The 14181-nt window shown below is 45.5% G+C and overlaps 1 protein-coding gene across 1 annotated transcript in view; it reads left to right on the top strand.

The window, feature by feature from the left end:
- The window catches only part of LRP1B (LDL receptor related protein 1B), a 3516099-nt gene that overhangs the window by 1732017 nt on the left and 1769901 nt on the right, over positions 1-14181 (top strand). Inside the window, 1 exon segment of the mRNA XM_029607894.1 lies at positions 6670-6810. Coding sequence (XP_029463754.1) covers positions 6670-6810 — 141 coding nt within the window.

Here is a 14181-nt window from a genome sequence, read left to right as displayed (position 1 = left end):
CAAGCTGAGGTCTTTGGCAGGCGACAGGCAGGCAGGCAGGTCAGGATCAAGCTGAGGTCTTTACCAAAAGGACAGTTCGAGGTAAAACCAGAGAGATGAACAACGGACACTGGAACAAGCAGGGCTAGGAAGCAGGAACAAGCAGGAATGGAACTGGAACAGAAGGATCCTGGAATGAGACTAGGAACATGCAAGCAGGAACACAAACAAAGGCAATCTCAGGAACAAACCGACCCGATTGCCAAGGCAAGGAAGTGAGGCCAGGAACTTCCTTTTAACATGAGTTCAATCAGGGTGCGCCATGGAACTAGGCCCCACCCTGGAACCTACATTAGGGTAGCTAGTCCGCGTGCACTCGTAGGGGCATGGCTAGCTGCTGTGACGCCGAGGCCCAGGTGAGGCCTGGCGTGCAGCCGAAGGCCCGTCGACTGCTGCCGCGGGCCACCGTGGCCTAGCTGGACTTGCAAGGACCGCAAGGGAGAGAGGACCAGGATCCGCTGTGGAACCCCGAAGGTGAGCAATCCCGTGCACGGGACGACCGTGGGTGGGGAGCATAACAGACTGTGCTTCTAAGATGTTATTTTTAAACAATGTCCATGCCTGTTTACAATCTTATCCTTTGCAGCTGCACCTTTCATTTTTTTCTATTTTCCTCATTTTATCAAAGTTTCCCTTTCAAATGTTTAGTGTAAGAACTGTTTGTTAATCATTTGGTTGAATAAAGATGTGGCCTGTTAATTCCCATGTAAGAACATAAGAACAAAAGAAAATGCCATACTGGGTCAGACCAAGGGTCCATCAAGCCCAGCATCCTGTTTCCAACAGTGGCCAATTCAGGCCATAAGAACCTGGCAAGTACCCAAAAACTAAGTCTATTCCATGTTACCATTGCTAATGGCAGTGGCTATTCTCTAAGGGGCGGATTTTCAGAGCCCTGCTCGCCTAAATCCGCCCAAAACCGGGCGGATTTAGGTGAGCACGGCCCTGCGCGCCGGTGAGCCTATTTTACATAGGCCTACCGGCGCGCGCAGAGCCCCGGGACTCGCGTAAGTCCTGGGGTTCTCCGAGGGGGGTGTGTCGGGGGCGTGTCAGGGGGCGGGCCCAAACCGTGCGGCGTTTAAGGGGCGTGCCGGGAGCGTTTCGGGGGCGGACCTGGAGGCGTGGTTACGGCCCGGGGCAGCCCGGGGGGCGTGGCCACGCCCTCCGGACCCACCCCCAGGTCGCGTCCCGGCGCACAGGAGGCCCGCTGACGCGCGGGGATTTACGCCTCCCTCTGGGAGGCGTAAATCCCCCGACAAAGGTAAGGGGGGGGCTTAGACAGGGCCGGGTGGGTGGGTTAGGTAGAGGAAGGGAGGGGAAGGTGAGGGGAGGGCGTTAGAGGATTCCCTCCAAGGCCGCTCCGATTTCGGAGCGGCCATGGAGGGAACGGGGGTAGGCTGCGCGGCTCGGCGCGCGCCGGCTATACAAAATTGATAGCCTTGCGCGCGCCGATCCTGGTTTTTAGCAGATACGCGCGGCTCCGCGCGTATCTACTAAAATCCAGCGTACTTTTGTTTGCGCCTGGAGCGCAAACAAAAGTAGGCCTATTCGCGGAGTCTGAAAATCCGCCCCTAAGTGAACTTAATAGCAGGTAATGGACTTCTCCTCCAAGAACTTATTCAATCCTTTTTTAAACACAGCTATACTAACTGCACTAACCACATCCTCTGGCAACAAATTCCAGAGTTTAATTGTGCGTTGAGTAAAAAAGAACTTTCTCCGATTAGTTTTAAATGTGCCCCATGCTAACTTCATGGAGTGCCCCCTAGTCTTTCTACTATCCGAAAGAGTAAATAACCGATTCACATCTATCCGTTCTAGACCTCTCATGATTTTCAACACCTCTATCATATCCCCCCTCAGTTGTCTCTTCTCCAAGCTGAAAAGTCCTAACCTCTTTAGTCTTTCCTCATAGGGGAGTTGTTCCATTCCCCTTATCATTTTGGTAGCCCTTCTCTGTACCTTCTCCATCGCAATTATATCTTTTTTGAGATGCGGCGACCAGAATTGTACACAGTATTCAAGGTGCGGTCTCACCATGGAGCAATACAGAGGCATTATGACATTTTCCGTTTTATTCATCATTCCTTTTCTAATAATTCCCAACATTCTGTTTGCTTTTTTGATTGCCGCAGCACACTGAACCGACGATTTCAATGTGTTATCCACTATGACACCTAGATCTCTTTCTTGGGTTGTAGCACCTAATATGGAACCCAACATTGTGTAATTACAGCATGGGTTATTTTTCCCTATATGCATCACCTTGTACTTATCCACATTAAATTTCATCTGCCATTTGGATGCCCAATTTTCCAGTCTCACAAGGTCTTCCTGCAATTTATCACAATCTGCTTGTGATTTAACTACTCTGAACAATTTTGTGTCATCTGCAAATTTGATTATCTCACTCGTCGTATTTCTTTCCAGATCATTTATAAATATATTGAAAAGTAAGTGTGTTTTGCCTTTATTGTGAGGATACATTGGAAAAGGGTGGCTGAGAGTGAAGTTTTAGTTTCACCTGTTATCGGGTGGGGGGGGGGGCATGCTGTCATAAACACTGTACGGGCATGCTGTGTTGCTACATTGTAGCAGCCTGAGCTGTGCTAGCTCAGCATTATTATCAAAGGAAAAGTATCAGTAGGGTTTAATCAGCTAATTTAAGTCATGGCATGGAAACCTGTAGCAACACGGCATGCCTGCACAGTGTTTATGACAGCATTTCCCCCCCCCCCCCCGAGGAAGCCAGCACTGGCGAAACATTTGAAGGCCTGTTTGTCGAGGTATGTTCAGTGGTGAATTTCCAGTGCAGGTGTGAATACTCTGCACTCTCTTTAATATCATAACCTATGCAGTGAACAGTTGATTTCACATGGGTTTATAATGGAACGGCTTCCTTAAGCAACATTTGTGCTGCATGTATTTTCAAAGATCAGTTTCTGCTACAATTTGGAGCAGATCCCTGCAGCCATAGGATTTATAAAGACTGCATCACCAACATCTCTGCATAAAGACATTTCTGGACTTTTACCCTTTTCAACATCTGGTGCTACCAATCCTTTTCTATATTGTATTAATTTATATAATTATGAAAAAATTAATAGATTGTTTTGTTATTTTTGTGCCAGTCCATAAGGTGTTACTATTCTTCTATATTACTGTATGTACACACATCAGGAACACTAGTAAGTATATTCACTGCCTTATTTTTTTGTACTATTTCTATACTTTTTTAAAGAAAAGATTATTTACTTTTTGCAAGTGCTAGTTTTTCTCCCTAGCAATTTATTTGACAGGTTGTTTCTAGTGACTTCTAGTATCTGATACTTTTCCTGTTAATGATGTTAGCTAGCACATACTACTATTACTAATACTCTTACTTCATTCATTTCTATGGTGCTATTAGATGTTTGCAGAATTGTATAAATAAAATAAATTCTTTGTTCCATGGAGTTTGCCATCTACTTAAGACAAATAAGAGATTTAGAAAATGCATTTATTATAGAAAACATGGTTAAAATCAACAAGGCTATGATTAAGGAGAGCCAGGGTCTAAGATTTAAAAGCAGTTTCAAAATGATGGCTTTTAAGTGGAATCTGAGTACAATCATAGAGGCATCATGACACAATAACTCAGGTAGGATATACTGGGCATACAATGCATCAAGATGGAAAGCACAGAGTTTAAAATTAGCAATGGAGAGGAAGGGCATAGATAAGAGCAGCTTTTCTATGAACATAGGTCATGAGGAGGGGTGTAGGGGAAGATCAGAGAGGAGAGGTAACAAGGAACTGCAGCATGAATGCACTTATAGATGAGTAAGAGAAGCTTGAACTGTATGCGAAAGCAGATGGGGAGCCATTATAATGAACTGAGAAGAGAGGTTACATGCTTGTAATGACACCGAGAGAAGCTGAAGTCATGCAGCTGAATTTTAAATAGATTGTAGTACAGATAAATGGTTCAAATGGACATCTTTTATGAGCAGGTTGCAAGAATTTAATTAATAGCTGATAAAAAAAAGTATATACAGGTTTTGGCAATGTGATCAGAAAGAAAGGGAAGGACTTTGGAAATGACAAAAGCCAATAATCCAAACATGACTAAATCCAACTAAAGTTATCTAGATAAGTTATCCTGGGTATTCAGTAGGATAAAAATCCCAGTGAATATCTCTGAATAAAGTTATCCAGCTACCTTCAGCTAGATAACTTGTAACCTAACCAAACATGTTCTGAATATTTCTGATTAGGATTAAAGTTATCTGCTACAGCTTTCCAGAATACTTTTGAAAATAATATAGCCAATTAAGTGCTGACCTGAGTGAAAAAAAAATAGATTCAAGAGGGCCTAGCAAGCAACCTGATCACACTCCTCACCCAAGTGTAATAAATATAGGAACTGCTTGCTCAATCCTGCTTCCCCTTAAAGGCCCCACAAACATGATACAAGTATATTTTAAAAGTGTTTGATCACCACAAATCCCTCCTCTCCCCTCACTTTCAGCAATAGCTCCTTACCTCTGGCCAGCTCCTCTTCCCATTCCCACAGCATCACTATCCTTACCCTCCTGTACCCTTAAAAACCCTAAACCCGCTTTAGATCACGGTACACTTCTACCACAATCCCAGACGCTGCCACGTTTGCTGTCTCAAGCACCACTAAAAGCAGGATTGCGATAGGATCGTACGGCAATCCTGGGCAGGCTAAAGGTTCTTGAGGATGACAAGCGGGGTGGGAAATTTAGGTTAGGGGCATTGGGTGAGGAAAGGAGAAGGGGAAAGGGAGAGGGGGAAGAGGAAGAGGAGCTGGCCAGAAGTAACTATGTAGTTATTGCTGAACTGGCAGGAGGAGGGTAAGTGGCAATCAGGCCCTTAAAAAATAAACAAAAAATCTTTTACCATATTTGGGTGACCTTGAAGGGGGAATGAGGATTGAGTGGCAGCTCCTATTTTTACTACACTTGTGTGAGAGTGGAAGATGATCTGCTAGGCCAGTTTGGTTCTTTTTTTTTTTTTTTAATGAACTCAGCACTTAACTGGTTATATTGTTTTGAATGTAGCCAGTCAAGGTTAAAGATTTCTGTCCACCTGTAGCCAGATAACTTTAATCCTGCTCTCATCCACATCTTGAGTTAGCTGTATAACTTATTCAGCTAACTTGTCTTTACTCTGGAAGGCCAACTTTCCCCTTACTTGTTTGGCTAAATCGTAGCCAGATAAGTACTGGGAATATCCGAAATTAACCGTTTTGATGACCGTTTAGGATTTAACTGAGTTATTCAGCAAATGGCTTTGAATATTGATCTCAACATGTTTAATAGTGTTTTCAATGTGTGCAGAGAAGGAGAAAGATTATGGGCTGGGGAGAATGGGAGGATGATCTTGTTATTCACGGAGACATGAAAATAAAGAAGGGTGAAATGAGATAGTGAGGAAAATAAGATGGTCTGTCTTAACCATGTTAAGTTTAAGGTGGCAGAGAAACAATCAAGCAGCAATGTTGGACAAGCAGACTGAGATCTCAAATTGAATTCTTGTTGAAATTTCTGATGGAGAGAGGTAGAGCTGGATGCCATCGCCATAAAAATGGTACTGGAAGCTGACAGGTAGATTTTAAAAGTATTGCTCATGCAAAACCAGCCCCATAATGTGCACAATGTGAATTTTAAGAAGCTGGTAAAGGGGCATTCCCAAGTAACACCAAGAGAGAGAGAGAGAGAGAGAGACTCTTTTTAAAGGGTTACTCTGACAGTCTCTTTATCTCCCACTGTAAGAGGAGCACTTTCAACTCAGGATGGGTTTTATTGGTGGCAGTGTTACATTGGTCTGCCTAAGGCAGAAGGGTCTGTAGAGCCTTGTAACACTGCCCCCCCAAACCCCCCCTCCCCCCTGAATTGAATGTGCCCCTCTTACAGTGGGATATATAGTGAGTGTCAGATTAGCCCTTTAAAAGAGTCTGCATATCTCTCTTTCTCTCTTTTTCTCTCTCTCTCTCTCTTCCCCCACCCCCACCCCAGTCACCTCTGAGAGTATGTGTAAAGGCTCCAACACATATGTGCGTAAGGGCTATAAACTCAGGAGCACATGCATGTTTTAGAATCTACTTGTGAGGGAGAAGATAAGATCACCAAGAGGGTGAATGTAGAGAGAAAAGAGTGCAGAAGCAAGACTTGATCAGCCCATTCAGGTTGTCTGGCATGAGCTGGCAACTCTAACTAGAGCCCCTTTTTCCCATTCAAAATAAAGGGAAAGAAGAACGCCAGGGAGCACACCTCGGCTTTCTTTTCCTGAAAATAAAAGTTTAAAAAAATAATGCATTTTCTGTATTTTCACTAGCTTCTGGATTCAGTTTGTTCACAATAGGACTTTGATGCATGGAACAGAATTACTGTGGTGATTTTGTACTGGAACTAATATGAGCACTGATTGCAGAACTGCTAAACATAATTTTCTTTTAATAATACATTTTGAAAATGTTTCCTACAGCAACCATGTTCCTTATGCTTGAAAGCGAAAAGGAAATTAGGGAAGAGGCAATGGTTGATGAGAGAGACACTTAAAGCAATGTTTTATGGTTGTTATTCCATTAGACTACTCCATACTATTTTTTGTTTGTTTGTTTAGTTAACCCTGGAGAAATTTTACCTCAAATGTGCAGATCTGGGGAATTTCAGTGCAAGAATAAGCACTGTATCCAGGAAAGCTGGCAATGTGATGGAGATGATGATTGCTTAGATGGCAGTGATGAAGACTCCAGAATTTGCTGTAAGTGGCAGTCCTTATCTGGATTTCTTAAATTTGCACTACTTTGACATTGATTTCTTTTTCATGATGCTGCATTAAATAATATGGATAAAGGAGAACAGACCCAACATAGTTCTTAACTAATGGAAAATAAATACCAACCTTTTAGGGGTCTTATTCCTGAAGAATAGCATCAGCATTCCAATACACCTAAGCTGCTGATTCTATATATTTAACAGCGGTGTCTAGAATGTGGAGTACAATGAGCAAAAGTTTGATATTTTTATAATTAGTAAATGCAACCAGGTATTTTAAGTTAATATTTATGAAAACTATATAGTATATTTGAAATATATATACACATATACAAAATGGGGGTAATTTTCAAAAGGATTTAAGAACTTAAAACTGGGTTTTAGACATGTAAATACAATTTATGTGGCGGATTTTAAAAGGGTTACGCGCGTAATATACGCGAGTAAGCCTTTAAAACCCCTCCTGCGTGCGCCGAGCCTATTTTGCATAGGCCTGGCAATGCGCGTAAGCCCCAGGACGCACGTATGTCCCGGGACTTGAAAAAGGGGGTGGGGAATGGGCGAGGTGGGGAGGAGCTGGAGCCTTCAGGCACAGTGGCTATTTGCTGCTGTGCCCGGGATCATGGGCTGGCTGTCGGCCGACGCACGCAACCTACAACTTCTAAGTTAAAGGTAAGGGGGGTTAGGTAGGTGAAGGTGGGGGGGCCAAAGGAAAGTTTCCTCCGAGGCCACTCTGATTTCGTAGCGGCCTCGGAGGGAACGGAGGAAGGCTGCGCGGCTCGGCGCATGCAAGGTTTGCCGACCCTGGATTTTATAACATACGTGCGGCTGCACGCGCATGTTATAAAATCGGGCGTAGATTTGTGCACGCCAGTTTGCACGCACAAATCTACGCCTGCGCCTAAATCTTAAAATCTGGTCCTATATGCATAAGTAGCCTTTTTAAATTTGCTACTATATGCTATTGAAATGTCAAAAGGTTTTACATGTGTAAATGCACTTTTAACGTGTTAATAGGTTTTTGAAAATTGCTATGATATGCTACTTTTAGATGCATAAATCCTTTTGAAAACTATCGCCAATATGTGCATAATATATATACATACACAATTACCCATCTACAAAACATTTTTATCAATGTGATGCATGCATCTGCACAAAGGCTGATGTGTATATGTAATGGTGTTCAGTACTTACATTGTTTATTCTCCATAGTCACAGGGGCCTCTTTGCAGAGAGAAGTACACACAATAGAAAGCAGATTAAATTGATTATCTCACTATCAAGTGCTAAAATTGTCCTCCTTCTTGTCTATTAAATATCCCAGGCTTCATTTTTAGATGGAAATATCCCATTCTAGGTGGTTATCTCCTATTCAATCTAAATGCTGAAAATAAAGGATTCTAGAATAATATCAGTAATTTTCAAAGGCATGTCTGTGCTATACTTATAGAAATAGCTTGTTATAATATTACGTGCCCAAACTAGGGTTGACAACTGACTCTAGATTTTCAGGACAGGTTAATCCAATCCTAGTATTACTTCATTGCATGCAAGGATTTGTTCTCATTTTCCTAGGGCATTCACTTAAGAAATCCAAGATTCCAAGTCTCTGCATGAGGGGAGTAAACAAGGATTGGATCACACTGGTTTAACCCTAAGTGGAGGCATTTCCAGCAGCAGAGCTGTGAAGGAGTTAGGATTTAAGCATATCATTTTGGGATTTTCAAAAGTATGCATATAAATTTTCCTGCATTCAAATTAGCAGGTGTAATTGTGTGCAGATAGTTTTGCTGAGATAATATGCAAAGCAAATATACATGTGTAAATTCACTTTGAACATTGATGTAACCTACAGGGGTGTGCATTCGTTTTCGCCGTATCGGCGATCCGCAACATATATTTCACTATTCGTAGTATTCGTGGGGAAGCGAAACGTATCGCGATTCCCCATGAATACACAAATCTTCCCCGAATTATACGGCCACCTAAATAAAAATTTAAACAAACCCCCCACCCTCCTGAACCCCCCCAAGACTTACCAAAACTCCCTGGTGGTCCAGCGGGGGGCCCGGGAACATCCCCTGCACTCACACCCTCAGTGCCGGTTTCATCATGGTGCCGATAGCCTTTGTCACAGGGATTACTGGTGCCATTGGTCAGCCCCTGTCACATGGCCATCGGTGCCATCTTGTGCTCCTACCATGTGACAGGGGATGACCAATGGCACCGGTAGCCCCTGTGACATAGTATGGGCAAAGGCTATCGGCGCCATTTTGAGTGGTGGCATCGGACGTCCGGAGTGCAGGAGGTCGCTCCGGGACCCCCATTGGACCCCCAGGGACTTTTGGCAGGCTTGGGGGGCCTCCTGACCCCCACAAGACTTGCCAAAAGTCCAGCGGGGGTCTGGGAGTGACCTCCTGCACGCCGGCCGTCCGATGCCAGTACTCAAAATGGCGCCGATCGCCTTTGCCCATGTGAGGGCATTATGGCTAGGTGCTCTCTCTCTCTTTCTCTCTCTTGTGGTTGTAGGAGGGCCCTGATAGCTAGGCTGGCTGTCCATGCACTTACAACTACTAAACATGGTCCCCCAAGTGGTTGTATTTAGGAAATACAACACTTCTGACACATCGCAAAATGCAAAAACGTTATCACAATTTGCGCTTCACATAGGTATTAGCGCAAATTGTGATAAACTGCCTATTATCATAAAACACTCACCCCTTTTCCTATCACATGCGATATTTAATGCATTTTGATAAATCCTGGCCAAAGTCTGTTATAAGGATTGTCCATCTCTGTTATGATCTGGAAAGTGGACCCTTGTTCCGAAGTAGAGTGAGCACTGCCGTGAAGGGAGTAAACCTTTCTCGGTCTCTACTGTCGGAGGGCAAGGCCTGTTAAAGAGGTGGATCTGAAGACTTCACCCTGGAAGCTCGTGACCCCCCCCCCCCAGGAGGAGCCCGTAGGGGCACGGCCGCTGGGACTTAGGAGACTCCCTGAAGAGTGGAGATGGTCTGGCTGCAGGCTCCTCCTGCAGGTCGTGGTTTCCAGATGGCTGGCGCCTCCAGCAGGTCATACGAAGTCGGGGAGTATACTTGAAGAATAGTACCAGTCCAAATCCAAGGGTCGAAGTCCGGAGAGTGGTCGGCAGCCGGTCCAGGAGCAGACGGGAGAATGGTCCGCAGCCAATCCAGGGACAAGAAGGAGAAGGATCCAGAGCCAGTCTGCGTCAAAGCCAGAGAAGTCACCACCAACAGTCCAAGGTCAGGAGCCACAGAATCAGTCCAACGGGGAGAAGAGCAGAAGCAGGACGAACAGCAAGATCCAGAATGCCAAACAGGAACCAGGAACTGAGCCTCAATACTAAGGTAAGGTCTGAGGAGCAGACCTTGCCTTTAAATACCAAATCTAAGGAAGTACTGCATAAGGGAACCACGACACTTCCTGTCGTGGCCCCTTTAAATGCTGTCTTCAGCCGCGGAGCCACGGCAGGAGTCTGAGGCCTGCAGCCAGCCGCACCGTGGCCCAGGCCGCACGGAGAACGTCTTCTGAGGCTCTCTGCCCCAGCAGGAGCCTCTTTGGAGCCCCAACGCCGTGGGTGAGTGCCAGGTCCCGGCCGCGGGCCGCCGCGGCCGGCGGCCATGACAGTTGGCCCCAGTCACGTGCTTCCGCGGCTGGCTGCCATGACTGTCGGCCTCGGTCGCGTGCTGCCACGGCCGGCGGCCATAACAGTACCCCCTCCTCTATGCCTCCCTCTAGAAGGCTTGGGTTTACTCGGATGTTCACTGTGAAAGTTCTGAAGGAGAGATTTATCCAGAATTCTCCTCTGGTCCGAATCCCTCCCAAGACAGCAAGTACTCCCAAGTGTGACCTCGTTTGCGGACATCAAGTACCTCATGCACCTGATAAATTGTCTCATCTTCTGCCCTAGGCAGTAAGGCTTCAGGAATCTTGCGAGTGGGTCAAGTGAGGACCAATGGCTTCAACAAAGACGTGTGAAAGGAATTGTGAATCCGTAATGTTGCTGGCAGACAAAGTTGATAGGTCACGGGTCCTAGCTGTCAAAGCACTGGAAAGGGCCCGATGTAACGGGGAGCTAATCGCATAGACGGGACCCTCAATCAGATGTGTCGGGTCCTCAGCCATACTTTTTCTCCTGGGCGGAACCGAGGACCAGGTTGACAATGTCGATCGGCAAAGTTCTTGGCAGAAAGTGCTGCTTTCTGCTACATCTGCTGAGTATGGATCCAAAGTCTTTTTAATTGTGTAGCAGTGAGCTGAGCTGCTGGGGATGGAACTGGTAACGGTAATGGCAAGAGTGGTCTGGGTTGACGTCCAAAAATGATCTGAAAAGGTGAAGCCCCCGTGGCAGTACAGGCGTGAGAGTTATGGGAAAACTCAGCCCAAGAAAGAAGAGTCTCCCAGTCATCCTGGCGAGAGTTAACATAGATTCGCAGAAATTGTTTTAATGTATGATTCGTACGTTCAGCCTGTCCATTGGCTTGAGGATGAAACGCAGTAGTGAAGTCTAAGGAGATGTGAAATTTTTTAAAGAGATTGCGCCAATAACGTGCTGTGAACTGGGGACCATGGTCAGAAACAATGTGCTGTGGCAGACCATGAATTCGGAAGATATGGTGCATAAATAATTGGGCCAACTGAGGAGCAGACGGGAGGGAGGGTAAGGGAATAAAGTGAGCCATTTTTGAAAATCGGTCCACAACCACCCATATAACAGTATTGCCCTCCGAGGATGGAAGTTCCACAATGAAGTCTGTAGAGATGTGTGTCCAAGGTTTCGACGGCACTGGTAACGGTTGTAACAATCCCTGTGTCTTCCCTGGGGGAATGTTATGTTGAGCACAAGTTGGACAGGAGGTCACATAAGCTTTTATGTCCTTGCACATTCCCGGCCACCAATAGTACTGCTGAAGAAGTGTCTGAGTCCGGGCTTGTCCAGGATGCCCTGCTAGCTGAGAGTCATGACCCCAGACCAACACTTTATTACGGAGTCTCTTGGGTACCATTGTTTTACCAGGTGGAACTGTGAATGTAGCAGCCAAGTTGATGCAGGCGGGGTCTATAATGTGTTGGATAGGTTCTTCAACATCCTCTGCAGAGAAGGACCGAGACAGGGCATCTGCCTTAATATTCTTGTTAGCAGGTCGGTAGCATAGTTCGAAATTAAGGAGTGTAAAGAACAGTGCCCATCGAGCTTGATGTGGGTTCAGACGTTGGGCTTGTTGGAGGTAAACCAAATTTTTATGATCAGTGTAAACTGTGATCCGGTGCTGGGCTCCCTCCAGCCACTGTCGCCATTCTTCAAATGCCAATTTGATGGCAAGGAGTTCTTTGTCACCGATAGAGTAATTCCGTTCAGCTGATGAAAATTTCCTAGAATAATAGGAACAAGGATGAGAAGTTCCAGGGGAGTCATTCTGACTTAGAACAGCCCCCACTCCTTCAGCGGATGCATCCACCTCGACTACAAATGGCCGTCTGGGATCAGGATGCCAGAGGCACGGCTTCTTGAGAAATGAGCTCTTAAGCGCCCGGAACGCTACTTCTGCTTCTGGAGACCAAGCCCTAACATTAGCTCCTTTGCGGGTAAGAGCCGTAAGAGGTGCCGTTAATTTGGAGAAATTCCGGATGAAGCTACGATAGTAGTTAGCAAACCCCAAGAAATGCTGCAATGCACGTAGTCCGTTAGGTTGGGGCCATTCTTCAATACAATTCAATTTAGACGGATCCATCTGAAATCCTTGCTTAAAAATAATATACCCCAAGAATGATAGAGATTCTTGCTCAAAGATGCATTTTTCAAGTTTTGCATAAAGTTGGTTTTCCCGTAAACGTTGTAACACCGGAATAACATGTTGTCTATGTGTCTGTAAATTGGGTGAAAAAATCAAAATGTCATCCAGATAGACTACAACACAGAAATAAAGCAGGTCTCGAAATATCTCATTAACGAAATGCTGAAATACAGCCGGAGCGTTAGTTAATCCAAAAGGCATGACCAGATATTCATAATGTCCATCCCTGGTGTTGAATGCTGTCTTCCACTCGTCACCCTCACGAATCCTGACAAGATTATACGCTTCTCGGAGATCTAACTTCGAGAATAACTTGGCTCCCTGTAGACGATCGAAAAGTTCCGCTATGAGAGATAGTGGATACCGGTCCTTGATGGTAATGGCATTAAGTCCACGGTAGTCAATACATGGACGCAGGGTCCCATCTTTGTTTCCAACAAAGAAAAAGCCGGCCCCAGCCGGAGATTTAGAGCGCCTGATGAATCCTTTCTGTAAGTTGTCCTGAATATATTCTGTCATGGCACGGGTCTCCAAAGCAGATAATAGATAGACCCTACCCCGAGGAGGAGTGGAACCTGGAATCAAGTTGATACTACAATCGAATTCTCGATGTGGAGGTAAAATGTCCACAGCTTTTTTGGAAAACACGTCCGAAAACCGCTTGTACTGAGACGGTGGACCCTCCAGTTGAGAGATACAGATGAAATTGCTGGAGGAACTTGATCCAGGAATGCAAGACTCCAGGCATTTTGATCCCCAGTGGATGATTTTTAAAGAAGTCCAGTCAAACTGGGGGTTGTGTAACTGTAGCCATGGAATGCCAAGAACTATAGGATGGATTGCTCTTTGGATGATATAAAAATAAATCTTCTCGGTATGATTTGGTGATATGTGACATGTCATCGGAACGGTATGATGGGTTATCCTCCTGGGTAGGGGATATCCATGGATGGAGGATACAATTAACGGCTTTGGACATAGGCAAGTGGGGATGTATAGTTGATCTACCACATCTTGCAGGATGAAATTCCCACCAGCCCCAGAGTCCACTAAAGCCAAGGTAGAGAATTGGTGCTCTTCGAAGTCTAGGGTGACCTGTAGAGTCAGTGGGAGAGCCGGAGAGGTAATGCCTAGAGTTACTCCCCCAGTAGAGCCTAGACATTGGAGTTTCTCCGGACGTATAGGACAATGGGCAATGAGATGACCCGCTCCACCGCAGTATAGACAGAGGCATGCCTTGTGGTGTCTCTGCCGTTCCTCTGGGGAGAGGGGACCTCGCCCCAGTTGCAGAGGTTCCTCTGTAGTTCCTTCAGATTGAGGTGCCATGTAGGAGATGGGGGCAGAACGGGAAGGCGTGGCTCCTGTTGCTTGTCTTCTTGTGCTGGAGGCTTCCCGTGCTCTTTCCTGTAATCATCGGTCAATTCGGGTGACCAAGTCGAAGATGGCATCCAAGAACTGTGGTAATTCTCGGGCTGCCATTTCATCTTTTATTCTAGGCGCCAGGCCTTCCAAGAAAATTGCCCGGAGACAATTCTCCT

The sequence above is a fragment of the Rhinatrema bivittatum genome, chromosome 6 (assembly GCF_901001135.1).
Source record: "Rhinatrema bivittatum chromosome 6, aRhiBiv1.1, whole genome shotgun sequence".
NCBI classification, from domain to species: Eukaryota; Metazoa; Chordata; class Amphibia; order Gymnophiona; family Rhinatrematidae; genus Rhinatrema; species Rhinatrema bivittatum.
This window is presented reverse-complemented; position numbering and strand designations above follow the sequence as displayed.